This window comes from Haemaphysalis longicornis, unplaced genomic scaffold (genome assembly GCF_048455015.1).
Source record: "Haemaphysalis longicornis isolate Haplotype H1 unplaced genomic scaffold, Haemaphysalis longicornis Haplotype H1 scaffold_4, whole genome shotgun sequence".
NCBI lineage: Eukaryota > Metazoa > Arthropoda > Arachnida > Ixodida > Ixodidae > Haemaphysalis > Haemaphysalis longicornis.
The window spans coordinates 108,494,136-108,514,029 of NW_027526361.1; the positions used below are offsets into that span (position 1 = coordinate 108,494,136).

General features: G+C 46.8%; 1 protein-coding gene across 1 annotated transcript in view; it reads right to left on the minus strand.

Moving 5' to 3' along the window:
• LOC144179251 (disintegrin and metalloproteinase domain-containing protein 10-like) overlaps window positions 1-19,894 on the minus strand; it is a 79,590-nt gene that overhangs the window by 9,108 nt on the left and 50,588 nt on the right. Inside the window, exons 8-11 of the mRNA XM_077707538.1 lie at window positions 12,550-12,734; window positions 4,597-4,774; window positions 3,811-3,970; window positions 1,846-1,944 (exon numbers count right to left, since the gene is read on the minus strand). Coding sequence (XP_077563664.1) covers window positions 1,846-1,944; window positions 3,811-3,970; window positions 4,597-4,774; window positions 12,550-12,734 — 622 coding nt within the window. The remainder of the gene's footprint in view (window positions 1-1,845; window positions 1,945-3,810; window positions 3,971-4,596; window positions 4,775-12,549; window positions 12,735-19,894) is intronic.

Consider the following 19,894-nt stretch of genomic DNA (forward strand, 5'->3'; position numbering starts at 1 on the left):
GGAGCTTCGCCTCGTATTTTGACTGTAGAACGCATTAACCAGTTTCGCATTTCTGCAATGGTGGCGCATGTTTTCATTGAAAAAGTTTAGGCTGTCGCACTCGAACACTGCTCAATTTACCAAAGTTCGTAACTAGTCTGTTTACAAATCTGTCTCCCCAGAATCTTTTGCTCGGTTTGATTAAGTGAGAAATAATCATGATTACTGTAAGAGCAAAAGTCAGCGGAGGAGTATGAAAGCCAATGGTTGCGCACACTTCCTGGGTAGCAACACGGCGCATCTTATATTAGTTTGCTTTTTGGTCTGGCTACCTTATGTGAGCTACTGATAACGCTCCTGATATCGTTTCGTAGCGAAAAGGGTTTTTCTGCAAAGCAGTCCTCTACTGTTCATCGAGTCCATGAATGCGCGAATATTTGGTATTAGCAGTAGACTTACGGAAGGATGTTGATGTATTCTTACACATTTCAAGAATTCCACAAAACGCAAATCATATTGTGTACGCTGTCCTTGAGTTTCTAATTTCGAGCAGTCAATTTGAAATGAAATGCGAAATACGCCCCTGAGGGTCATTCCCTTCATACACAACGTTGGATCAAAGAGGGGCCAGAACAAGCAGGTGTGGGGACCGTGTTTCAGCCCCAAACAAGCTTGGACTCTTGTGCAACAAGGTCATCGTTCCTGGGCGTTCAAAGGAGCGATGCACGACAAAGCACGCGAAGCGCTTCGTGCCATGCCGAGATAGCATTGTGTATAAGGTATCCCTCTCATCCGGTCTCGGGCATGTGGGGCAAAACGGGCGAGTCTTAACGAGCGTCTGAAAGAGCCTTCCCTCCCTGCGAGTTGGCACAGGAAGTAATTTTGGCCGCGCACTGTAAGGCCAGCAAATGCTCCCCGCGTGTACAAAACACGACGATGCTGAAAGGGCATCGTAAGACACGTGCACACGGAATCTACGAGGCGTGGAATTATAGCTAAACATGGTGAAGACTCTATAAATAACGGTTCAGTAGCGCTTCCACCCCAACAAACTCTACTACTTAAACACGTGTTCTTCGAGCTGGTGGCTCAGCGCCTGCAATCGCGCATGGCACATTTGGATGTATTCGTGCCTCCTTCACTGAAATAGTGCGTCTTGCCTCATTCTACTTTTCCGTTGATATTGCGTGGTGCAATAAAAACGTCTTATTTTTTAGTCAGCGATTATGTCTGAATACTTCATTCCCCGTCCTCGGGTTTAAATGCTTTTTTGGCCATGTAATGCCAAAACAACTACCCAAATTAATACCCTCGTTTTAGCTAGAAACGCTTCTTCTTCGCGATTTCCAAGTAACCGTTCTGACGCAATGAAAGCCCTGGACACACCGGGCGTGTGTCCAGTAATATCATCACTGTTTTTCTACCCACCAACCGGTATATAAGGAAATGCATTAGTTTTTTTTTGAGACGACGCCATCCGATGCCACGTTAATAATTTGACTTTGCAATATTTCAAGAATAATTTTATAAATAGGATTGGTCATGCAGAGTAGTTACGCTCACGGTCTGTTAAGAAACCGAGAGAAGCAATAATATAGGTGTGTTGAATTAGAATGAACACAAACAGAGACGGAAATATAAAATTTAGTGTTACGTAGCTACTCAAACACATGTCCTGCATTAATGTTTCAAATATTTCGTGGAATAAGTTAGTTCTTGGTAACGTTGGAAAATCGTGTCACAAATATTTACTTTTACCGTGTGTGGCGCATGCTCTACTTTATTTCTAACGCTTGCGTCAAGTGTACGTTTGCACAGTTCTTAGGTGACGGTCAGCTCTAGGTTAAACTTCAGCGTAAAGGATACTCGCAGTAGGCCTCAAAGCGGCAGTCCTCCTCCGTGCGGCAGAGCATGGACGAGTTGTGTACTTGGCACGTCTCGCTGCAGCAGGCACCGTTCGCTGGGCTGCGTGAGAGCAGCCGTCCGTTCAGGTATCATGACATGTTAGGCGTCACAGTAGCGCGATACAAACTAGTATAGGTCGTATTCCCCTGCGTGGCACACATGCGAGCAACCATGTGTGTGTGCCGTCACTGCTTACGTAGGGCTCAGCGGGGTGGCGGTACTTGTCTGTGCTAACCACACGACATGCGTTTGATGTTCCAAATTGTACCCACCGAACGCGAATTAATGCCTGTACTGCGAAGTGAGTGCGATTAAGAATATATCTGTTGGAACCAGCGTCGAGAAACGGGTTGAAACGGGGTAGACGACGCATCGCCGTTGTTATTTTATTTGTGCGAGGTGTGGGCACATTTGCTGCAGCCGCGCCATGACTATGCCGAAGAGGGCACATGACTCTTTCTAGTGTCACCGAGTGAAGATACTGACAGCTAAACTTTTCAATCATTTACCATCTATAGCCTCGTTGTATGCGTTTACCCGCTTTTCTTCAAACAACCAGTAACTGATGGGTGTACGGTGGAAATGAAAGCAAACCTTCAAAATAAGCTATGTTTGTGCCTTGTCGTACCAACCGCGTAACGGCAGATTTAGTGACCACAAAGAAACCAGATTTTTGTAGACCACGGGTACATCATGACGGGGGATTTTGTAGAAGGGAATGGGTTCTATCAACCGGGACAGACTTTGGTTCTCAAACACTCTATTACACCCATGTCAACAACAGGTGGACTGTATCGAGAATTCATGGGGTACTGCAGTTTTCTAAATTATCCATTCGTGTTTCTGGCCTGAAAAGGAAGTCGGATAGAAGCAACTAAAGTACCAGTTTTGTCATCCTTTAGTACATGAGGGGACTGGGTTTAGCAGAATGTTTTTTTGACGCCAGAACAAGGCTCGTCCTTATCATTATAGGCACAATCTAATCTAGAGATATGCCGTAATAGTTGCTCAGGAGCGCGGCAGGAAGGATGAGACTACGGGATGTCGTTAGCAACATTCCACTTGACATTGCTTGCAGCGAAGCTGCGTATGGCGATGATGACACGATTTTTATTTTCTGTCTGTCAACAAGACACCAGCTGGTACATGCCCTTTTACGTAACGTGCTATTGTGGTGTATCGGCCAAGAATTAATAGAACGTCCGCACACTATGGAAGGAACGTGGTTCTCTATTGGTCATAACTTTTCCAGAATTAACTGAATTAACCAATTTTCTTTTGGCTTGAAGGCATCGACGCTGATGTCACCGATAAAAAAATAACCGCTGAAACATCTGCACTCACGCAAGATGCAATTCTGGGAGATTGGCGTATTAACGTAGGCGGTGTACCATAGTAAAAATGCCGGCCTCCCGCTGTACAAACTCTCTCAACGTAAACTTGACGAACCCCTTCTGCTTTGCTTTGGAGAGATCAACATTGGTGCCACCAATGATTATTACTGGAGTATGTTGATCACACTTCACCCAGGCAAAGTGCGTCGCGTGAACTTCTTTATGCCAGCTTTCGCGGTGTTTCAATGAGGTGAGGATGATTTGGTGGAAATTCAAGGTACGGTGGAGATTGAAATGACGTTGAGAAAAAGCTAGTTGCAGAACGAATTTCGTCGAGAGTTTGCAGCTTCGCTCAAAATTTTGTGTCACTTTATCTTCGCTGGTCACGCGCCTTGATACAGTGGAACAGCTGATTATTTTTTACTACTTTCGGGAATCCCCATTAACCTTGCACTAGACGTTAGCAGCCTAGGATGAACCCGTTATTTAAGACTTCAACATAATCTTTTTCAATCGTTAAAATAACCTCAAAGAGCTGCTTCTTCCGTGCACAGTCCGTCCATGCGTACAAATAGACCAGTCCTGGACCCACCTGCAGGCGGCGCCCCTGCGCAGCGTGCACCCTTTTCGGTTCAATTCTCCGTGTTCCCGCGCGTAGCAGCAGTTCTCGCGGCATTCCCGCCAGTCGTAGCCGCAGTCGCACTCCTCGTTCGTCTCCAGGATCGAGTTGCCGCAGAACGGCCCTCGCGGCTCTGCGATCGCAACAGCCAAGCCACCGAAAAAATGCACCGCAAGCCAAGCAAAGCGGATGAGGTGCTGGACACGCGTGAATTCCTCGATCACGTGCAGTAAACCCTGTTTAAAACGAAGTCCTCAGCACAGAATAATGGCTTTGTTATAAGCGATATTTTGTTTAAAGGGGCATGTTTTAGGCTGTAAACATGCGGTTCTAGTAAAACGAGGTTAAAAATACCGTGTTTCTGTTGTAACTATTGGATACTGTACGTTATAAGGCTGCATAATTGATATAATTATTTCCCCCATTAAAAATGTCACTGGCAAAGACTGCTTATACGAATACTCCCGTTCTGTCCATCATCGTAGTAACGTTCTTTAAGATCCGTTTGTTCTTATTGAAAAGAGCACTACTTCTTCGCCTTAAAGCTTGACGTCTAAGAAGATTACAGCAAAAGATGACACCAAAAAGGCGTCGACAAAAAATCGACGGAACATAGAAACCTGCTTCGCATCTGAAACTTAAACTTCACTAGTTTGTATAACCTCAAGAATTTACATGCCCGGAGGAACACCGGCGGGGGGAAGAGAATCCGTCTAACCTCGTGCAACATGTAGAAAGAAGGTTCGAGCTCTCTCTCACCTTGCAGGCAGTTTTCGCGGTGGCCCTGCTCGTTGAACATCATGGTTAGCACGGCAGAAATATTGCGAATGCTGCAGATGGAGAACTTCCGGTTGTTCGGCTGAGTGCCGGGCGAGGCGCTGGCGAACATGATGTAGTTGCCTACGGAACCTCCGGGGACGCACTGGGGAGGGTCGTGCTACAGGGACGGAAAGACACGGCGCAAGGGGAAGTTAGGCGGCGACAATTTAGGGCACACGATTCTTTGGCTTGTAAATTTGAGTTTATGGTCATTCAATCAAATTTAAATTCAAGAATTTCTTTTGTGCTGCGCAAAACCGCCAACGTTCACATATGCGCTATAGTACGTGAAAGGGGCGCTGAAAGGCGTTTGGAGCAACTAGCGCAGTCGTTAGGTTAGGTGGTCAGCGTCATCTGTGTCAATGATGACATTTTCACGTGCAGCGTACAGCTCACACTTGTGTCGCAGAGTTAGTTGCCGCATTCCAACCCTTTCCTGCGTGTTTTCGGGCTCTGCAACCCTCCCCCGTGCACTTCATTGATGTTCCAATGCGTATCACGAAGAATAAATCTTGCTCCTCATCATGCAGCATTGAAAAAATTAGTTACGCTTACAATCGTGAAAGGGGGCAGCGCAAAATCGCGTCGGATGCGGTATAATTGCGCTGAAGCGTTTATACCTCAATTATAAAGAATTCTGCAGGGGTCTGTGCGCCGGTGCGCATTGCGGGTGTGTGCTAATCAGTATATAGCAGTTTTCTATGTTTCAGAGCGCGCATACAAGATTCCAAACAGAGGCACAGGTTCCGTGTGGTGGACCGTTTAGTTCTTTCCCTGTGATTGATTGATTGATTCATTGATTTATCCATCGATCGAGCAATTCATTGATTGATTGATTGATTGGTTGATTGATTGATCCATCGATCGAGCAATTGATTGATTGATTGATTGATTGATTGATTGATTGATTGATTGATTGATTGATTGATTGATTGATTGATTGATTGATTGATTGATTTGTACTTGCTCAAGTAGAACGTCTGTCTACTCATGGTGCAGTGCTTCTTCACAAGTTGCCGCACTCGCTTCTTAGCGCAGATTCTTGTTTATAAAGCATTGTCCAATACACTACCGGGGTTATGTGCTGCTCTGTGGGCACATCTCACCATGCCGAAGCTTAGGCCTAATATATCCCGTAGAGGTCTTACGACTTAAACAGGTAGACGGAGCTTGAAGTATTTGGTGTAGAATGAGTACTTTTTTAATGACTACACCTGGTTGGCCACGTCATGCCTTAGAGCGGGATGTTAGGCGTAACGTACTAGAGCTTACGGTGGGTAAGGCTACGTTCAGACTACCGAGGCAAAAGCCAAATTGTCATCTATGGACGTACAAAAACCGCAGGTTACGTGGTTAGGTTGTTTGGACGTCAAATGAACTCCTTTTTTAATTATTACTACAGTTGCGGCAACAGTCTATATCCAGCCTAACCTTCAAGTTGTGCTTTACGACATACCAACCAACCTCATACGCATTGTACGTCTAGCTACGGGTACCGGTATAGGACGTCAGACCTCAGAGCTCGATTCCAGGCCTTATGTAGGGCCATGACATGTCCCGCGCCACCGCCTCCCTCTTCTGCGCATCGACCTTATCTAACGAGTACTGCTTGACAGCCTTAGGTTACCGTTAAGCCCAACGTCGGCCGTTGAACGCATACGGGCGTCGGACCTCCCTTTATTCGACCTCACCCTTTGGGCAAGTTAGTTGCCATCTGAAAAAATACGGGATGCCTTTAGCCGGAGCGTTGTCTTTCACTGCCGTGCCTTTTTTCTCGCGTCGTATGCCCAGGAACGGCTTCGGGCATTGTATCAACGATTCCTGAGACACTGCCTTTACACTTGAGCGTAATATTTCTGCATCCACACTACCGAGCAAGGAAACAAAATATGTATATAGTCACAACTATTTCTTACAACTACCACTCGTAGCGCGGGCCATACATGTTATGATAAGCCAGAGGTCTCCTTTGTACTGAGTAATGCGGACATGTATGAGCCATAGATAGTATCAAATTTATTAGTTTGAAGCGTCTTGCCGATATATGCCTCGCGTTCCAGCGTTATTCCGTTTTTGCCGTGTGGTTGAGTCCAGCGACAGACAGACAGTCGTGCACATTAAAAAGAAGCCGAAGAAAAACTATTGTCTGTAAAGGGATCCTGTAACACGTTTTCACTTTTTCGAACTCTTAAATGCTTGCAGAGTGCAGTTAAGCACCAAATTCAGTACGTATATTAGGGTGTTGCAAAATAACTCAGCCAGAAATAACTGCTTTATGCCCACCAGCTAATTAAAAAAACTCTCTCGAAAGGTTTTTCGTTCTTCGACCGCTGGAATTACGTCACTGCCGCGGTGTAGCGGCTATTGGCTGGTTTTCCTTCAGTTGAAGCAACGAACTCATTCGACAGCCACTTAAAAGAACCCACAAAAGCAAAGCTGAAATGGCAGACGTATCAGCCGCTCTGTGATGGCGACAACTGTAGTTTACCAGTGCTTAAAAGCAGCGAAAAGAGTAAGCGTTTATCGAAGAAGTTTCGGAATCGCTTTAAAAACAATCCTGTCGTCCTTTCTTAAGAAAATCTGTTGGGCAAGTTGGTGAATTATGATTAAAAAAATAGAGCGCGACTTGGACAACGACAGTAAAGAAGGACGACGGGACAAGCCCTCACTTGCAACTAACATTTATTGAGGCATCGTGTCATAATTATACATGAATCATCAGGAGCATGCGCACGCGCACTTCGGTACACTACATGGACCGCATCAACCAGAGAACATGATCAAAGTGACGTTTTCACAAATTCAAACTCGCTGGCACGCAAAAGCACAGAAGTATCGCTGACTCACTTGTCCCCTTTCTGCTTAATATAAAACGCTTCTAAGAGCTCCCTCGCCACTGTATTATCACTCCTGCCGAGAATTCTAATCTGCTCAAAGAAAGGTCCGCATTTTTCCAAAGGACTGACAGGCCTGCAATCTTCGCAATGCGCGGGTAAATGCGCGCGCGTATTATTGTTACGAGAAGAACTATGCTCACGTGCCCGGTCATTCACACACCTGCCCGTCTGGGCGATGTAGGCCTCCCCGCATGAAAGCGGTGTCAGGGGGATGCAACTCCGCCGTTTTTCTGCCCCGTGACTGCAGCGATCCTAACGTTTGGGGGCTGTACTACATACGAGCATAAATGAACGTTGTTGTTGCATTTTATATTTAGTACCAGGTTAATTATTAATTACGGAGTTTTTAATATGCAAGTGAACTTAAAAGTTGCAGTTCGAGATTGCGAAAATACGAGCGCCACCCGAAGTGGAACAAGGGAACCGCGCCTTTCTAGTTCGCACCGCTGAAAAGGGGCGTTTCTTGTCGCGCCCACAGGTATTCTACGATCCAACGTGTTCGGAGGGCCGTTTTTACCACCGCAAAATTCGTTTCATCGAAACAGGCGCATGAATGGATTCCCGCCATCATCACAGATCGTGATGTACTGAGTGGTGTCGAAATTCTTCACGTCAGGCCGCATGAAATTCTTTTGGATCCCGGCAGAGGTACGATCTGCATGCTGCTCGTTTTTCTTTTCTACGCTTGCACGAGATCGCAGGATACGGTTGCAGCAGTAGCTTTATCATATAAGTGAGCATACACGCGCACTATTTATTTTTTACATTCTGATCGTCTTCTTTGCCTCTTGAATTACGCATGATATGCGCGGCAGAGCATCTGGCAATTAATCCAATGTCTACATTAGCTACACACGTATGTTTATATGTGCGTTATTGATTTAATGCGTTTGAATCGGGTGTTTTGCATTTTAGCGAATGTGAATGCATGGTATGCAGCAAAATATATATGAGGCAACATATACAGCAATTATGGAACAGTGTGAGCCTATCTGCAGTCTTTTTAGTAGGTTTTCATTGCCAGCGTTTAGTTTGTTTTCGTGGCGTGCATGGTTGTTGTTAGTATATTAATAATATTATTGTGATGATTATAATTATTATCAGTATTATTGTTATTGTTATTATTATCAGCCTAGTTATGTCTACAGCTGGAGGAAGGCATCTCCCATACTTAAGGCTCAAAGGGAGAGTCCGTAGGTTCATATCGTGTTTCTAGCACTATGTTGACTAAATAGTGACTACATGAACTATTTTAGTGCGTTTCATTTGTGCGTTCTGCATTTTATCTTCACGTGAATCCACGGCATATAGCAGAATTAATTTGTAGCAATAAATATACAAACTAAGCAATTACTGTATATATTTATAATACAATCATAACTATAATTCCGCTACTTATATTTTATAATTTACGCGTCAGTTTCGTGCTTCGAGTTTCAGCTTTAAGTACAAGAACGATATATTCACGAAAACGCTGTTACAGCTATAAGCCGATAAATAATTATGCAATGCAGGCTTAACCTTTGCTAGTAATTTATTTGATGTTTTTAAATAAGGTTTTTATAATCGGTTTACTGCAGGGCCCGAGAAATACCTGGGAATTAGAAAGTGAACGGAAGTAAATATGCATGAATAATTGCTTAGCGATTCTGGTGTGGGATGGCTGCTTTTGTCTGCAAAAATGTATTTTGGATCAGGAGGAAAGGGGGGTCGTTGCCACCGAATATTATGATCGCACAAATAGAAAAACGTATCCGCGTCTCTCAATAATAAAGGCTGATCTTAATTTAAAATTACCCGCCGCGGTGGCGCAGTGGCTAAGGCGTTGCGCTGCTGAGCACGAGGTCGCGGGTTCGATTCCCGGCCGCGGCGGCCGCTTTTCTGATGGAGGCGAAAAGCAAAAACACCCGTGTGTACGAGATTTCGGCGCACGATAAAGATCCCCAGGTGGTCAAAATTAATCCGGAGCCCTCCACTACGGCGCGCCTCATCGCCTGCGTTGCGTCGGCGCGTAAACCCTACAATCAATCAATCAATCAATCAAATAATTTAAAATTTCCCTTTACGATTGGTGTTGTCAGATGTCTTTGTAGCCAAAATCAATTTAAGAAAGAAAAATTCCTAATATATCAGATAACGTTTACTTCGAATACAGATGCCAGTTTTCACTCGAAACAATGTGCGCCTGAAAGCAGCATTAAAGCTATGATTCGTTGTAACCCAAAATATACAAACGTGCTTGTTGATGTTCCAGATCTCGCGTTTGGCTCCAGTGCGCGAGAAGGCAGGGCCTGGCTCATTTACCACCTCGACAGATCTACAGCAGCTACCGGCTGTGTCTTTCCCATTTCACCTGCAGAGACTACGCGGACCTTGAACAGACAAGGAACTGCACACATGTGCACTGACTGTATACCTAGTTATTAGCATTAGGCCATGTGCCATACACTTTTATTTGCGACTAAAAGCGCAAAATATCCGTGTTTTCACTGTATGAATGGTGCATTTAGGCAATAAAATTAAAATAACTGTACTTTTTATTCTTGTCTACACTGTGTGTACTAGTAAACCAAAACAACATCGTACTTAGAATAAGTGGTGCAAAAAGAAGTGGAAGCGCAAAACTTGATTAATCAGAACAAAAGAATTGCCCTTTTCATAATGTGGTGGGTTGCGCAACAGGAACAAGGTCGTGCGCTGGCCATCTCAATATCTTCCGCTCTCTCAATTTACCTTGCATGTACGTCCCAATTGAATTGGACGCTAAATCCCCCCCCCCCCCGCTAGGCTTTTCAGTCCTCATTAAGATGGCATCTCCCAGTGCATGTCTGCAACGCGCCGCCATGTTTTTAGTACCACCCCCAAACACCAGGGGTTTGTCCGGCGCTGCGAGCGAATTTCGCGTCCCATGCAAGGTATCGGAAGTTTCACTCCCCAGGCAGTATCTCGTAGACTACCCCGGCGTCACAGGGCACAAAGCGCTTGGCATGCTTCTTTTCGCACTTTTTCGATTCGGGCTTGCCGCAAATTTGCGCACACAGGCGGCCAAGTTTTTGTGGAGCAGAAAACACCACCGGCACTTGGTACTGTTCGGCCAATTTTTTTCAGGTTGTGCGTAACTCTATGTATATAGGGCAGAACAACAGGCTTCGCCTTAGGATGTTCTGGCCGCTTCGCACCTACTTGGCTTTTGGCTTTCCTCAGCAAGGCTTCGGCAACACCCACCAAGATATAGCTCGGGTAACCGATCGACAGAAGTCTCTTGAGTTGAGAGTCAAAGCTCTCTTGAACAGCATGTGCACAGGACATCTTCAGTGCAGATTCTAAAACAACAGACGCTATGGCCCTTTTAACAGTCTTCGAATGAGGTGATGAAAATGTCAGAAGCTGTTTAGGGGCACGTGGTCGATAGACCCAACAAACATGGTCGGATGAAAACCTAAAATTAATATCTAAAAACTGCAGGGTGCAATCACTGGAAACCTCGAGTGTAAATGCAAGACCCTGCGGCGGCTAAAATTCTCTAAAATCACTTCAGCGGTTGCAATGTAGTTAGGTGAATACTGTTTCCTTAAAGGCACTACAAATCATCGACATATCTAAACACACGCACAACAACATCCTTGTCAAAACTTAAAAGCAAGTCCCGGTCGACACTAGCTAGAAAAATATTGCATAAGAATGGCGCAATGCATGGTCCGATACAAATACCTTGTTTCTTAATATACGTGCGTCCTTCGAAAGAAACAAATGTTGCGCCCAGATAAAACTCCAACAAACGCATAAAACAGTCCACCGACATACGACAAGAATTCTGGAACTTGACCACACCGTTTACATCAATGCATGGCCTAACAGACGCAAACAGTTCGAGTGCGGAACAGAATAGAATACATCTTCAACATCAACACAAAAGGCAAACCCCACCGAGGCGTCATTCTTAGTATAATCTATGTCTTCAAGTGAATTCTTGGTGATAAATGGATCGTCGATGTTAAGGCTACCGAGATGCCTCTGTAAAAACCGGCTTAAATGCGACTGCCAAGCTCCGCGCTCACTAAAAATACACCGAAAGGGCATCTTATCTTTATGCGTCTCATCTATGAAAAACACTGAAGAGACTTCTGTCGGTCTTTTACCCGAGCTATGTCTTGGTGGGTGTTGCCGAAGCCTTGCTGCGGAAAGCCAAAGACCAAGTAGGTGCAAAGCGGCCAGAACAACCTAAGGCGAAGCCTGTTGTTCTGCCCTCTATACATAGGGTTACGCACAGCCTGAAAAAAAGTGGCAGAACGGTACCAAGTGCCGGTGGTGTTTTCTGCTCCACAAAAACTTGACCGCCTGTGTGCACAAATTTCCGGCAAGCCTAAACCGAAAAAGTGCGAAAAAAAGCATGCCAAGCGCTCTGTGCCCTGTGACATCGGGGTAGTCTACGAGAGACCGCTTTCATGCGGGGAGGCCTACATTGGCCAGACGGGCAGATGTGTGAATGACAGGGCACGTGAGCATAGTTCTTCTCTTAGCAATAATACGCGCGCGTATTTACCCGCGCATTGCGAAGATTGCAGGCCTGTCAGTCCTTTGGAAAAATGCAGACCTTTCTTTGAGCAGATTAGAATTCTCGGCAGGAGTGATAATACAGTGGCGAGGGAGCTCTTGGAAGCGTTTTATATTAAGCAGAATGGGGACAAGTGCGTCAGCGATACTTCTGTGCTTTTGCGTGCCAGTGAGTTTGAATTTTTGAAAACGTCACTTATCATGTTCTCTGGTTGATGCGTTCCATGCAGTGTACCGAAGTGCGCGTGCGCATGCTCCTGATGATTCATGTATAATTATGAGACGATGGCTCTATAAATGTTAGTTGCAAGTGAGCGCTTGTCCCGTCGTCCTTCTTTACGGTCGTTGTCCAAGTCGCGCTATTTTTTTAATCCCGTAGTCGCTTACACGAGGCAGGTCTATATATGAAGCGCGTCGATAGACACACGCAGGGGCTGTTCACCTGTGCCCCGAAGCTGTGTCCCAGCTCGTGTGTGAAGGTCACCTCGGAGACACGCAGCGGTAGGCGCACGTTGTTGTTGACGAAGGTGACCACGCCCGTGTTGAGGCTCACACGGCCCACGTAATCGGACGACGCGTGCACGCCGAGGTCCGACTGAAACTTCTCGCAAATTCCGCCGGCATTGCCTACAGCAGCGGACGATACAATTTATGCTGATGAGAAAGGTGAACAGCTAAGTTGCGCAGCCATTCCCTGTACCGCTACGAAGTGCGAAACGCCAACTTGAAAAACAATGTAAAACAACAAGCAGTAGTTAGTATTTCACAGAGTGCGGCTGTTGGCTTCCGTCTCTCGTCTATGCTTTTTTATTTACTTTTACCGCATTGTGTACGTTACGTACAGTAGAACCTCGTCCATAAGTTAAAAAAATGCGAGAAGAAAAGATACTATCCCAGAAAAGGTATGATTCGCACTAAAGAAAATCAATCGAAATGCGAACATTAGCATTTATTGGCCTTTTTTTGTGTACATGTCTGTCCACTTCTGCGGCCTTGGAGAACAAGAGCTCCTTTTCTAAACATTGCAGACTTTTATCCGCAGTGCGATTGTCCATCGCGCAGAAAATAACTCCACACCGCTACGTAGCCGACTACGGCCTGAGCACATGTGACCACCGGAGACGCCATTTGTTCCGCCCCGTCCTCACCGTCATCTTTCTCGGAGGCTTCTTCCAACGTATGCGCAACTTCGTGGCGGCATTTCCCCCTCAATTTCTTCCGAGGTTAGCGTTTCGCACGTTGGGACGTCGTCGTCGATGGCCACAAACTACTCAACTCGAACTTTGCACCGGTGGACCGCAATTCGTCTCCCATGTCGCCGCAGTCGTTCACGCATGTCACATCCTTTCTGCTCACGCTTCCGACAGACGTCGGAAACCACACTTCTTGAATCAGCTTCTCACTGCTCCCAAGCGACTACGGCAGGCCCAGCACTGCGGGTAAGCCTCACGGTGACCCAAGCGGGCCGACAGCGCCTCAGCGCCATCTTATTGCGCCGCACGCGCTGAGTCGTTGTCCGCACGCACGTCAGCAGGATTTTAATTAGCCGGGGGTTGTCGTGCTCCGTTGGCCGCCGTGCGCCTGCATTCCTCCAGCGCGAGCGCACGTGAGCGCGCGCACGTGCGCTCGCGCCTCGTAGTTCTGCCTTCGTCGTCGTCGTCGTCGTAAATGCGAATGCATTTCTGGACGCGGCTATGGAAAGTGTGCGCGTGCGCTCCAAACCCTCTGACCCCATAGTCTTGGTTGGCGACTTCAACGTTGACGTGCGCAAGAAGAGTGGCGAGTGGCTGGTCGAGTACATGCAGACCAGGCACTTTATGCATTGTCTCTCTGCCGGCTTCGACACGTGCCCCACTACCATTCACGGGAGTTGCATTGATCTGGTCTTTACGCGAAACTGTGACGCGCGTATGCTTCTCAAAGGCCCTTTGACCGTGCACTTTAGCGATCACAAGGCAGTGATTGTGGCCGTCAGGTACAACGATTACACAAACAGGTGCTGATGAATAAATGATTACGTTCCCACTCTCGTCATTAATTACGCCATTACTCGCAACACACTCATCGGTGCACCCAATGCATTCGCATTTCTGCACGATTCCCTTCAGGGAGGTGCGGGGGAATTTTTGTTCACTGTAAAACGTATAAACCGGTAGTAGGTGTATAAAATTGTTAAAATGTTGAACCTACTTACCGGGAAATTGTGTTATATAGGAACGTAGTAACCAAAAAAAAAACACTTTAACGCTACGGGCAATTCACCGGTTCCGGATTGAGAGAGTATTAGCCGGGAAATCGTATGAACCGGCAACGCATCAACGAGGTTCTACTGTATTTTCCTTTCTTTAGAGTTACCCTACTCCACCCCCTACCCTCACGCCCTAAAGGGAGCCAGGAAGACAAAATACAAGTTTGTTTTAGATGCGAAGCATCTCATGCTCGGGGCTGTGTCCCTCCCTCCCTTGTTTTTGTCCGCCGCCCGCACTCTACTGCGCATGCGCGTCTCTTCAGCCCTGTCAGCGTTTGGCCTGACATCAGCGCAGTCCACTATAAACAAAAGAAACACTTAGGCGGCGCCCGGTTTCGAACCGCCGACTCTCTGGCAGCAACGGGAGGTACCTGGCGCTCTTGCCACTGCGCTACAAACCGAGACGGGAGCATGTTCTACGAACGCGTCTTATGTCCTTCACTCATTCAAACTACGTCAAGATTCTACTGATACAACGAAGGAACGCGAAGCTGAACGTCAACGGGAACGATGAACTGAAAACTACAGAGGAGGATGTTGAATTTCCCGTGGGAAAGCTCTGGCGGGAAGCGCCACGCGCCTTGCAGCTCAACCAGAGAAGAGGACGAAGTGGGCGGGCAGCGGGGTAGGAGCGTGAGCACGCAATAAAGAAAGGCGAGAACCAGGAGGTGTTCGATCAGGTAACGCGGATGCCGTCCCTTCGCTGTCTCTACATCTCTACATTTCTCTACATTTCTTTGTCTCTACATGGGGGTTCACACTACGCTCTCATTCGGGCTGTGATAAATGAAATAACATATCGGTAACACAATGGAACCTACCCGGAAACCCCATGATGCTTCGCTTCCTCCTCATGGTTCCCCACAGGAAGATGGTGAAATTTTTTTTCGAAAGATTTCGTGTTCTATAGTTCCCCAGCGCTTGTCTGGAGGCAGAAGATGCTTAATTCACCGCGAAATTATTCAATGTAAGCTAAAATTTAGATTCTCGCTACAAAGCGTGTGTTTGAAAGACGTCTGCAATAACATCATAAGAGCAGGTCTTCCAGCTAAACTTGGTGTGGAGCGGCACGGCCGGACTCGTCTCTCCTCCTCCCGAGTCCCATCCGGCCGTTGCAGCGGCGTGGCCTCCGCGATTTGCTGCCGGCGGCGGCCGCCGGCAGCCGATCGCGGAGGCCACGGCAGCGGAGACTTGCTTACTGTTAGTCAACCTAGATGGCGCCACCACACCGCGGCTAGCCGTTTTCTGCCTTTGGTTTGTTTGTGAATGTATTTAAACCTCGCTTGTTTTGTTCATGAAGACAACAATCGTTTCGTGAAACATGGTGCTCACTCGACAAATTCGGTCACGTAAGACATCGTCGCTTGCGTCAATCGCCCAGTGACGTCTGATACCATACAGTTAATACTACTGTCAGATACAACCTTAAACCGTGAAGTGCTGTACACCTAAACGAAGCATAGCGCGCGCAGTACCAACAGCAGCAGTACGCATCGGTACTTCTATTTTTAGGTGTGCTTTAGTAACTTCCACTGTTTGTCCCACCTTTCTTGCTGATATAAAAAGAATGCGCCCCACATTTAAGCGGAAATAGCTTGTTCGGCAAACTTGGAAGTTGTGCCTAATTTGCGTTTGCTTTTTCCGGCCTCCGCCAATAGCAGAGCTGCTGGTACGACATCATAGGTTCGGTTGCGGAAAATGAGCTAGTGGGACGCATGATCATTCCCTTTTTGCATAAATATGGTGTTTATTTGAACGAAGTTTACGTTAAAATTGTTGTCAGCATGATTCTAACGAGGCAATCTTTTAAAAGAACCAAACTTGCATTTTGTCTTCGTGGCTCCTCTAAGGGCGCCAAGCGTAGCCACGATACTTAATATCCCAAAGAATCATTACGCTCCCAGCGAGAAGTTAGAATTGAATTTGATTTGGCGTTTGTCTATACGCAACACATCCTCAATAAGAGACGATCCTGCGTGATTGTGAACGAATTTATTGAGGAATACCCTTTAAGATGTCCAGGTTGAACGTCTTCACTAAAATGCTGCAGGAAGGCTAATCGAAGTGGCCTAAGGTGTGAATTCTTATAGTCACGTGGCCCACCATTCGATTTAAATGAAAAGGCCATCCGTGCAGAGACATTCCGCAATGAAAAATTCATTCACCCCATGCGTGTTTTCTGTGCACACAAGCAGTTTTTTCAGTCAAATCATACGTTGTATTTCGTCATTCGCTGGCTTTGCGCACTTGTTCACTTCAGGCGGTCATTCTGGAGCGCTCGGGGGAACACGACCTGTCAACTTCTTAGAGTGTACTGCAGTCACGTTCTTCTACACGCGGGCACTTTTATATCTGCCCCATAGAAAAACAGCCACTTTTACCAGAAGTCAGAACTCAGGACCTCTCGCTAGGTGGCTAAACCACTGGACAACCACCGAGAACAACTACGGGGAAGTTTTTATAGCATTCTCTAAATTTTAATGCTGTGCGGTCAAATATTTAGTATTGTTTTGCCGAATGCAACCAACATCAATATAGTTTCTTGTTATTTTTGACCGAATATTGCAAATCCAAGATGCTCGAAAATGTTCCTCATACTAAGTAACAAAACCTGAAATTTTTAGCATTTTTATACTCGGCCTTTGTTGATTACTGCGTAAGCTATTTGTCATTTCAATGACATATCGAACATATGAGCCGAAGCGAGATCAAACATCATTAAAGGAGCCATGAAGAGAAAATGCAAGTTGGTTTTATTCGAAAGATTTCGTGTTTTATAGTGCCCCCAGCGCTTGTCCGGATACAAACGGTGCTTTATTCACTGAGAAATTAAACAATTTAGGTTAAAATTTTGATTTTCCCGCTCAATCGTGCGTTTTCGTGGTCCCAAGTGACATCACGGGAACCGACCGCTCTGCAGGCTAAGTACCTTCATTCACGCATCCACCGTACACGGTAGAGACACGTAACGCTGGCGCCGCCATGTTCGGTTGCTCGCTCGCCGCCGAAGCAAGTCATTGTGTCAAAACCGCGCTAAAATTATCGCCGCAACGCGGTTTACTGAAGAAGTTTGAATCATATTGTCTGTTTCGCGTTGCTAGGTCTCCTGGGAAACGAAAAGAATAACGCGTTGAGCCCGTTGGCCCAATTGCGGCGGCACGGGACCGTTCAAAGGTTGTCTCCACCCTGTACAGCGGTGTTGGTTTGTTCCCGCGTTTCTTCACGTTCCGTAACCTAGATGGCGCCACCATACCGTGGCAAGCGTTTGGTTTGTTTTTGCCCGCATTTAAACCTGGCTTGTTTTTGTTCTGGGAGAAAATATTCGTTCCCTGAAACAGTACTCGCTCGACAAATGGGGTCACGTAAGACACCGTTGCTTGCGTCAATCGGCCAGTGTCGTCTGAGACAACCCCAAGCCCCGTAGTGCTGTGCAGCTAAACCAAAGCATGCTGTGCGCAGTACGAACAGCAGAACGCATCAGTACTTCTATGTTTACATGTGCTTTCGTAACTTCCACTGTTTGTCCCATCATTCTTATTGCTTTGTAAAGAATGTGCCCTAAATTTAAGCGCAAATCGCCCGTTCGTCTAGTTTGTAAGCTCTACCTAAGTTGCGTCTGCTTCTGCCAGCCTCCGCCAATCGCAGAGCTTAGCCCATGTGACATCACAGGTTCTGTTGCGGGAAATGAGTTGGTGGGTCGCATGACCATTCCCGTTTTTCCTAATTATGTAGCTTATTTGAGCGAAGTTTACGTTAAAAGTGGTGTCGGTATGATTCTAACGACACAATCTTTTGAATGAACCAAACTTGTGTTTTCTCTTCATGGCTCCTTTAAACAAGTGCTTGAAGAAAAGCAGTATTTTCCCGGGCAACGTAGACATCACAAGGCTGTGAAACAATACGGTCAACAGTCAACTCCAGCGCATCAGTGCGCCAAGCCCGTTGATTGATTGATTGATTGATTGTGGGGTTTAACGCGCCGACGCAACGCAGGCGATGAGGCGCGCCGTAGTGGAGGGCTCCGGATTAATTTTGACCACCTGGGGATCTTTATCGTGCGCCGAAATCTCGTACACACGGGCGTTTTTGCTTTTCGCCTCCACCAGAAAAGCGGCCGCCGCGGCCGGGAATCGAACCCGCGACCTCGTGCTCAGCAGCGCAACGCCTTAGCCACTGAGCCACCGCGGCGGGTCGCCAAGCCCGTGCAGTGACTTGTAAGTCGTAAGTGATCAGTGAATTGCACTAGAATATCGCTGCCCTCTGATCACTCCTGGTCTAATAAACATACAAAAATCCCGAAAACCGTCATTCTACCCTGCAGCAACAAGAAGGTAGCAACAAACCAGAGACTCCAACCCTGGATCATTAGGGTAATAACAAAACACTCGGCAACGTGGGTTATCGCGGCTTCCTAACACCCAGGAATTGGTGCCACCTGCCATGTAGGCAAGCGACTCTTCCGACAACAATGCCCATGACCCACAAAACATTCGTGTCACATGGCTGCCTGAGTTGAAATAAGTGCCCTGGAATGCTTTAGGCACCGGAAATTTTCCAATGCATGACACCAAGAAGGATATTGTGCCGAAAAAAAAAGAGACACTGCCCGAACACTGGACCACTAGGATAAAAGCCTAACGCTCTACCGATTGAGCTATCGGGGCCTACAAACGTACAGAAGCTGCTCCTCTCTTCAATGTATGAAACCATTCTGGTACTAATCATTCCGCTGGCATTCGAATCTAGTGTCATATGGTGGCCGGAGTTGAGCCACTCAAGCGGCAGTAGTCGATTGCCATTATATGGAAGCGCTATGGGTCCCAATCGGCTTCCGCGCTATCGGCCACCCATTGGTAACTCGGCTGAGAGATTGGTTGAGCGCCAAGCAAATGGCGACGGGAAAGGAGCGTCACACGCGAAGCTCATTGGAGGCCAACTTTTAGCACACTGATAAAAGCGGTTAGTGGCTTAGCGTATGCTCTGCGCCTGGCGTATGCAAACACAACATTTTCCCCGCTTAACAGGAAACAATGCAGCAAAAAGTGGTTACTTAAAAAACCACATCATAGACGGTATCACGAAACCACGCCTAGTCAAACTCGATTGCAGCGTATTTAAAATAGCGTGCGCGATAGGGTAACACGTTCAGTAGGAATCGATCATTTGCGTGTCCAAACGCCGCGGTGCCTGAATGAATACTTCCGTTGTGCCTTTGGGCGTTTTTTTCTCCGCGGCTGGGGTGGTGGATGGACGCGTCGCTGCGACGGCTGCGTCACTTTTCTGGCATTCAAACCACCGCAGAACTCATGTAGTGCCTGTGAGGTGTATTTTGGTATCGGTGGCGGTGTTGCAAACAAAAATGGCTCCAATCAACGCTTTGGAGGTGGTTGGAAAGCAAAGATTTAAACGACACCCGTAACAATTACCCATAGACGTCACTTGAATTCACACATGTGGCTCTACAAAGAGTGAAACCAGAGATTCTGCCAGCCGTTACCGGGAGTTGGCGGGGGCTGAGTCCCGAACGGAGCTAGAACAG